The sequence below is a fragment of the Cantharellus anzutake genome (assembly GCF_015039405.1).
Source record: "Cantharellus anzutake strain C23 chromosome Unknown EI90scaffold_22, whole genome shotgun sequence".
NCBI classification, from domain to species: Eukaryota; Fungi; Basidiomycota; class Agaricomycetes; order Cantharellales; family Hydnaceae; genus Cantharellus; species Cantharellus anzutake.
In genome coordinates this window covers 400,864-409,071 of record NW_024066972.1, presented here as the reverse complement: position 1 = coordinate 409,071, position 8,208 = coordinate 400,864, and the positions used below count along the sequence as shown (strand labels likewise).

Sequence of the window (8,208 nt, the reverse complement as noted above, 5' to 3'; positions counted from 1 at the left end):
TCATCGTCTTGTCCCTGAGCTCGGACTTTTGATGTCGCTATTCCCGTTATTGGATTTCTCATTAACGCATGATCCTTTTATTATGGAAATTTGGGAGGATTAAGAGTAGATCCTTTCCTTTCTAATGGGCTATCAAGCTTGTCTCGGTCGTTACTAGTTAATCTTCGCGCTTGCTTTTTAGACATTGTCCTCGTTTTGCAGGAGTTTTAGTCATATCTCCGTCGTTTATGGGTAGTTTCCCCTATAATTACTCTCATTGGTTCCGTTTGGGTGACATCTACATTTCCTATTATAAACACGACTTTGACTTTTGCATTAGTTCCTGAGGAATCTTTGTTCCGTGGTACTTCCATCCTTGCTATGTGTGCGGACGTGGGAAAGTAGTTTCCGTGGAGGTTCTCTGATTATTTTTATAGTCAAATCTTGGTCGATTGTCCTAATTCTTGGTTTAATATTTGCTATAAATTCCCCGAGAATTCCGTCTCGTTGATGGTAAGCTTGAAGTATTTTTGTTATTTTTCTTTCTTTCGATTTATCGTGTATAGTCGTAATAATTCGTAAAAATTCGTAAAATTCGTAAAAATTCAGGTCCTTCTATGTTCTCATATCTACTTGTCGTATGAGGTTTTGTGATTTATCTGGCATATTTTCATAATGGGTTTCCATAGTGTGGCCGTTATTTCTCCTACACCGGACAAAACAGTCCAGTTTTTGGGAGGCAAGTCATGCGCTGAGGGATCCAGAGCATCAAGGACTCGATCAGAGTCGTCTGGCAAGAATAAAGCATGCCCTCTTGCAAAGAACTGTTGGAAAGCTTGTTGGGATGTTTTTGGGAGTGGGCACGGGGCTAATCCCATAATGTGGTCATCATTCCATCGGGCATGCTTATCCCTGTTGAGAACATAGTAGTTGAGATCATGCATAGTTCAAGCAATGAACTGAGAGACCGCTATCAGAGAAGATCTAGCTGACAAGAGCTTGACGGGGACTCTGCTTTCATGAGTGCCCATATTTATGTGCCCTTTTGATGACAGGTCTGAAATTGAGACACTACAGACAGCACCATGATATCCCTGCAGTTGGGCTTTCTAGGACACGGCAAAGATGCTAGTATTATTGTCCTTATGATGGCGATTGTCCTTAGAATACAGCAAAACTAATTAACTTGACATGGTCTGATCACAACCAATGTGAGGATTGAGCTAGATCACTGGATCTCTGTCAGTGTAGTCACTGTCAATGGGGAATGTGGAATGGATGGGGGACAGGGAATGGACGGGGAACACATAACTAATATATTGAAATATAATTCGGACTGTATTGAAAGGTGGAAATTGCAGAAATTTGGTCATTTCTTGGTTGATTTCTCACGAACGGGGTCATACCCCATTCACTTTTCATCGGACAGTTTCTCTGAAAAACGCAGTATCATAATACCCAAATCATCATCAACATGATCACTAAGCCATCTGGCCAACATTATAAAGACAGGAGCCACTGTAATATATATTGCTGAAACTCGCCATAAAATCATCTCCGTGTGGGTTGGAAAGGGAAATGACCATGCAAGGCAATGGATTCCCCCAAAGATCATCCCAGTGGCTATAAACATCGACATGACTTCCATATCCTTGGGCTCAGACACTTGCATGGACATTGGATCTGCATCAGTCTCCGTTTTAGGTGTCGGTTCATCGACATTTGTCTCGGAAGTCGGAGGAACGGAAGGGAACTCTTCCGTCACATGGATTGGGAATTGAATGTTAACGGGTTTATGCCACCACAACACATAAAGAAAGACGCATAATGCCGCGTACGCGAGCGTCATTGTCTCCAGTTGCGATCTTTGTAAATGGCTTGCCCACTGTCCGATGTATTGAGTGATAAACCATAGCAGCTGAACGACAATGATAAATTTGGAAAATGGGTCCCCTTTGCTTCTGTCAAGAATTTGTTTCTTTGTTATTGCGGCCTTCCTAGTATTCCCCGTCTTCTCAATTATGGCGGGATATTTCTGCAAGTCATCCACCGGCAATTCCAGTCCCGAGTCGACTCGGAAACCATCTATGACGACAAAGTATGAATGCGTCAGGGTCCACCCTTATGACGAGTAGTGTAGCAGCGGGCATCATCTTCGGGGGGATCCATTGCTTGGCATGGTCATTTCCCTTTCCAACACCCAAGGAGACCCTTCTGTGGCGGATTTCAGCGATAATTATTGTGGCGTGCCCTATTCCTTATGCCTTGCACATGTCGATACGACGGATCACTCTCCTCCCTGCAGACAATATTTATCGTTCTGCTCTTGGAGATTTTCGCTTTACTATAACTCATTGCCAGGCTACTGATGTTTGCTCTTCCGTAGTTGAACTATGTGGGTTACTCATGGAAGCCTCTTACATTATTGCCCGGATTACCTTGCTTGTTCTTACCTTCACTTCTTTGCGTTCGCCTCCCCCTGATCTTTACCGGACCCCATCTTGGACCTCATTTCTTCCACATCTTGGATAGATGTATGTACCGTGCTTCTTATTTCAATCTGTATGTTTTATTACCGTTGTTTACATTCGAATACGACCCAGATGCGCCGTTACATTTGAGATTAAAAACCATCAGACCACAAGTTACGTAGGGATAAATTAAAAGACTCGCAATCCGTTTGATTTTCACCTCTCCCAGCATTAATCACCTTTTCTTTCCCCACACCATTCCCTCCCTTTTCGTGCATGAAACTCGCTGCGGTTGGCAGGACTGGCAGAGCCGTAGGGGTGGGGACTTGAATGACATCGAAATTGAACGGAATAACTCCTAAGGGTTCATCAGAAGCGTAGCATAGTAGCACATGAACTTTCGTACCTGGCATCCCGGTGCTGCCAAAGCTCCACCCCTCGCCCGCTCAAAGGATGCGCCATCCGCAGCTGATCCCTCAAGCTCAAGTTCTTACCAGCGTCCGGTGAGTGAATGAAAGGACTTCTTGAGCCCTTCGCTCTGCTTCCTGGGCGGTTTTTTACCAACTCCCGCTTTCACTGCCATCTTGGCCAAATTGACTGATCACTCTGCATGATCCGCACCATCTCCAGTTCCCCAAAAAAGACGCCCAATCAAATGACTGATCATATTACATGGGTCAAGCTCCCCATGATGAGGCAGTAAGAGCGATGCCCTGAGTGCAACAGCCGAGTGAGTCGTGACTCCGAGGATGAACCCAAATCGAAAAGGACCAGATCGGGGCCTTCTCTTCTTCAACAAGAACTGGAAAAAAAAGAAAAGGATGAAAGCGCCCTTGCCACTCTTGAAAGCCAGGCTGAAGGATGTGCATGTGGAGGGACCTTCAAGCAACCGCGTGGGTGAAAATGATACAAAGCCCGAAGAAACGGGTGAGGATGGTGGGGAGGCTGCACTTGAGGTTGATAATGACACTAGTTGGATGAGCCATCGTTTGGAGTTCCCTAAGAATGACGAGGCTGAGATGCATCGTGCTGAACATGATTACGAGGTCATCGATCCTTGAGCCAAGGTGTGAGGAATACGCGAGGGGGAACAGGAACGAAAGAGGTCACGACGGTCCGAAGTTAGGCGAGCATTTCGGAAAGGGAGATAACTTATCGTCTCAGGTTTTACGGCGCCCGTAACATTCATCATCTCATTCAATCCATCCCATAAACAAGCCGCACTGAAGTATTCACCAATACCGGCAAGGTCCATATAATCAGCCAGGCGAGATCGAGAGATGGAAGGATGCGAGAAAGTGTTCAATGGGTGGTGCCGACATTGAAGGCTTGAAAATCACCTAGGGTGAGTAAGAATGGATGGCTAAACGAAAGCGACGATGACGCACCCGATGGGAGCCTCCAGAGTCCCTCGCATGTGAGGAGGCAGCGTCATCATCTTCTGCCCAATAGCAAGAAGAGAACCTGCCTTTGCCAATCGTCTCGCCAGCCTTCGGCGCCCCAGTCAATGGGGTCCCTTAGCATGGCAGCTTGCGCAGGGGAATCAGTGCTTGAGGATTCAGGTCATTAGCTAGCATTGGGTCTTCTAGAGTGATGGTTGTACGACCAATTGTTGCTGGGGGAGGCTGGGGCAGGAAGGGGATTTGTAATAGGATGGCTAAAGCGGGAGCTCAGAGTAAATGTAATAACAACCCCAGGCTGGATGGCGCAAGGGCACGTGAAGAAAATAGATTTTTATTTTTGGTCCCAGAGTTTGAATCCGATCTTTGTTTGTTTGTTTGATAATATCGGGGAGTAAGCGAGAACGGCCCTGAATCACGTGCTAATCTTACTCCCTTAGTTTGAATTGATAGTTAAGTGTTATGGGAAAATAATTTCGACTTTGTTATGGCCTGTGCCGGTTGCCCTGCGGCTCGGTTGTAGCCTGTCTGTTATGTCAGATGTGGGTGCTTTAGTTCAAGTCCCGCTTGGGGTTGTTTTTTGTTTGTTTGTTTGTTGTTGTTGTTGTTGTTTTGTCTGTTTGTTTATTTTGTTTCGGGCCTCCCCATTCAAGTCGATTCATTGATACTAATGTGCTTCTATGACTTTGTATAAGTATTGCATGGTCATGGTCAACTTCAACTTGTGAACCACAAGCAGGCAAAAGAAAGTATAACTCCACTGCAGAGAATTGAACTACGACACATTCAATAGCCCACAACACCAAAGAACAATTTAGCCACTAGGCAACCAGTGACACCAATACTATACTACAAATTTATTTCTCTATAAAGTGTCAAAATCAATTCAAACTCAGGGAGTAACGCCTGCACGTGATTCAGGGAGTTAAGGGTCTTCACTCTTCCCCGATATTTTCGCGGTAAAAAATTCTCTAGTTGGTTTCGAAATCAAAAATTCTTTTTTTGGTATCTCATGTGCCCTTGCGCCATCCAGCCTGGGGTTGTTATTACATTTACTGGAGCTCAGTCTCCGTAAATGAAGAACTGAATTACTACGGTAAATACTAACCTAAAGCGGGAGCTATAGTACAGAAGAGTACAGAGTAAGTAATGTAACAACTAACTAAAAACAATGATACTAACCTCAGTCTCCGTAAATGAAGAACTGAGGAGAAAAGGAAAGTAGAGTATATACAATTATATACATTGTGTCATGAGGTGAATACGGATGTAAGAGAGATCATGTGGTGTTGGTTGATAAGTCACAGGTCGTTGTTACTCCAACAATTTGCTGGTTTGGAGGTTGGTTTTTGTGGGTGTGCTGAGGGTGATGCATTGGCGCTCACTCCTAGAGTCGGAGCCGACAAGATTTATTCTGTCGAGAAGAATTGGCCTTGACCCTTACTCATCGACATGTCTCGACACCGAGTGTGTGTGATGGGTGTGGTGCCGGAGGGTGCAGTAGAAGCAGGATATCGTGGAGCATGTTGGCCCGACGATTGTCTCTGAGCTCGAGAGATGTCCACCATTTGCAAAAAAAAAATGCACATATCAGCTGGGATCAGGTGAATTCACAGATCTCGGACTGACTCAAACAATAATCCCTGAGTGGCCTCCTCGGAAAGGATTCCCATTTCATTGTACAGTGCTTGCACTGAATCTCTGAAGCTACGACAATAGTCAATCATGTAAATATGGAATCTATAGCATCCAGCACCCGAGTAATTGTTGCGAACCGAAACTAGTGGGAGCACGGGAACGTATTCTCTGTCATTGTCCTAGTTGGAATGAGTGAGAGGGAGAACAGTTGCTTCACAGCAGTCCGCGAGCTCAACCCGGTAGTCATTGTGGTAGCAATAGACGGCAAGAACCGAAGCTGAGCCATGTCGTATGAAGGAGCGATAGATGACCGATGTCAAGGAAGGTTGTCGATGGCGTTGCCGATGTAAAGAAGCACTGCCAAGGTGATAGTATACGAAGTTATTCAGTACATGATCATTAGCGCGGTGTGGAATTCCCAGTACAGCTTAGAGTGGCCAGCGTCCTGTAAGTCATGAAGGATGTGCCAGACACCAATAAGGCTGGGGTTCATTCACCCTTTATGTTCTAAGAGAGAGGCCTATCCCCTTCAGGGATGTGGGGAAGGGACCTAACTCTACAATTTGCGGGGAATGTGTTTTCTCGCATCGAGTGTTAGGAGACCATGGCAATGACTGAGCCAACACTTCCTGGGGGGTTATATAACTATATCTAGTGCCCCAAGGGCCCGAACCGGCCCTGGTTTTCATGGCCGTGCACCATTGAAAGGAACAACTGGTATGTTATCGCAACAGTCAACCGCTTATGTAAAATCGTCGATTGCAGTGACTGAGTCTAGAGTCAAATTTAAAATTTGTTTGAAGTGAATGACGCGCAGTAACTTAATTTCACATCGATGCAATTCGAAATCCCTGGAATTGCCGCATGGCTGATAACGAGCTGAACATCGGCAGTACCCCAGTTCACATTATAAAGCTTAAGTATACTCGACCTGTATTTGGTGCGCTTGTACCCCCATTCTACCAGATCTGATGGCAACAGCCCTTATCATCGTTCTTCTTGCCTACAATGTTTATTCGGCGCCCACCCCCCCTCACAATACGACTTGTTTCCTGCAAAATGTATCTGATGGTTACAACGAACCCCGGAATTACCGAATGATATGGGGCATCCTCTATAGCTGTCTCCTTACTGTATTTGCTTGCATTTGGACAGCAGTGCACCCAGATCTACCACAATCCTATGTTGATGGTGCCTCAGTGCTTACACTGCGCGCTGTCATGATGACCTGGTCACTGGTTCTACCGGAGTTCACTCTGGCACTTGCATGGGACCAATTTTTGATATCTCGGAGAATATCAGAAAAATTCGAGATGGTTGAAGGTGTGCCCGGAATTTGAGGGGAAATGCACAAGTTAGGAAGGGATGCGCTGACTACTTGCCACAAGGGTGGACCTTGACGCATTCATACTTTGTTGTCATGAATGGTTTCTTCGACCCATCAGAAGGAAGCGTTGTGGGCCCGAATGACTTGCAGCAATACCCCGGCATAATTGAGAACACCGGGGATACTAGAAAGGTCGCAATAACACAGATGGAAATTCTTGACAGAAGCAAAGGCGATGCATTTTCCAAAATTATCACTGTCCTCCAACTACTCTGGTTTATCACTCAATATGCTGAACGATGGGCAAACCATTTGCACAGATCGCAACTCGAGACAATGGCGCTGGCATATGTGGCATTATATATCTTTGTTTACGTGTTGTGGTGGGAGAAACCTGTCAATGCTCAATTTCCAATCCATGTGATGCGAAAGTCCCCTTCTGTTCCTCCGACTTCCGAGACAAATGTCGATCAACAAACACCTAAAACGGAGCCTGATGCAGATCCGATGTCCCTCGTGTGGGTGGATGAGCCTAAGGGGTTGGAATTCATGTCTATATTTGCAGCCACCGGAATAATCTTTGGGGGAATTCATTGCCTTGCATGGTTGTTTCCCTTTCCGACACGCACGGAGATGATTCTATGGCGGGTTTCAGTGATATATATCACAGTAGCTCCTGTCTTTCTATTTTTGATTTTTCCGATTGGATGGGTTGCAGGTGTCGCATGGGTTAAGGCATGGGTGGGGGATTGTGTCGCATGGCTTGATGATCATGTTCATGAGTCTATTCTTAAGGGCATAGTATTACTTCCTCCACTTGTTTACGCTGCTGCGTGGGTCACCCTGACTGTTCTTGCCTTCAGTTCTTTGCATTCACCTCCGCCCAGCCCATACCAGACCCCATCTTGGTCATCATTCGACCCGCATTTTGGATAGTTGTGTATGTACTGCACTTCTAGTTAAAATTACAGGACAAAATTTACCTCTTCCAACATTTCTTTCCCCACTGCATTCTTTGCCTCCCTGTACTGCATGTGCTTGATGGCAGTCCTACTTAATGCTTGTTTGTTAAAGATGACAGCAATTATGCATGTTGCTGTTGGTGGGACTAGGACCGCATTTTGGGTGACGTCAAATCAAATCGACTTGACACAGCTCCAAGCAGTGCATCGGTGCCAAGTTCCCCATCGGGATTCGGCATCAGGTGAGTAGCCTTGAGGCTCTGCGATGTGAAACATTGCTGCACCCTATGTTTGCTCCTGCTGACTGAGCACCATGATGAATGTGCAGCCTAAATTAAAAAGCAAAAAAAAAAATATCCTATTGATTACAAAAAAAAATGGGCCCAAGATAAATATGATAACTACTCACCACCCAAGTTTCATCTTGTTCC

General features: G+C 45.5%; 4 protein-coding genes across 4 annotated transcripts; 3 read left to right on the top strand and 1 right to left on the bottom strand.

Moving 5' to 3' along the window:
- Nucleotides 1–1,390: 1,390 nt before the first annotated feature.
- EI90DRAFT_3196742 (uncharacterized protein) lies at nucleotides 1,391–2,101 on the bottom strand (the record flags this gene model as incomplete). The annotated part of the gene is made up of 1 exon (XM_039066410.1): nucleotides 1,391–2,101. A coding segment is annotated over one exon (711 nt), but the record flags the coding sequence as incomplete, so codon positions are not given.
- A 20-nt stretch (nucleotides 2,102–2,121) lies between these two features.
- Nucleotides 2,122–2,511, top strand: EI90DRAFT_2841839 (uncharacterized protein; the record flags this gene model as incomplete). Its single annotated transcript, XM_039053693.1, has 1 exon — nucleotides 2,122–2,511. A coding segment is annotated over one exon (390 nt), but the record flags the coding sequence as incomplete, so codon positions are not given.
- Nucleotides 2,512–3,013: 502 nt separating this feature from the next.
- On the top strand, nucleotides 3,014–3,747 carry EI90DRAFT_961823 (uncharacterized protein). The gene is made up of 2 exons (XM_039068289.1): nucleotides 3,014–3,149; nucleotides 3,186–3,747. Exon 2 carries the CDS (start codon nucleotides 3,200–3,202, stop codon nucleotides 3,509–3,511), a length of 312 nt encoding a protein of 103 aa, XP_038916310.1. The 5' UTR covers nucleotides 3,014–3,149; nucleotides 3,186–3,199; the 3' UTR covers nucleotides 3,512–3,747.
- A 2,662-nt stretch (nucleotides 3,748–6,409) lies between these two features.
- EI90DRAFT_3056989 (uncharacterized protein) lies at nucleotides 6,410–7,782 on the top strand. Its single transcript, XM_039060265.1, has 2 exons — nucleotides 6,410–6,811; nucleotides 6,877–7,782. Exons 1-2 carry the CDS (start codon nucleotides 6,460–6,462, stop codon nucleotides 7,749–7,751), a joined length of 1,227 nt encoding a protein of 408 aa, XP_038916309.1. The 5' UTR covers nucleotides 6,410–6,459; the 3' UTR covers nucleotides 7,752–7,782.
- The last annotated feature ends 426 nt before the right edge of the window (nucleotides 7,783–8,208 follow it).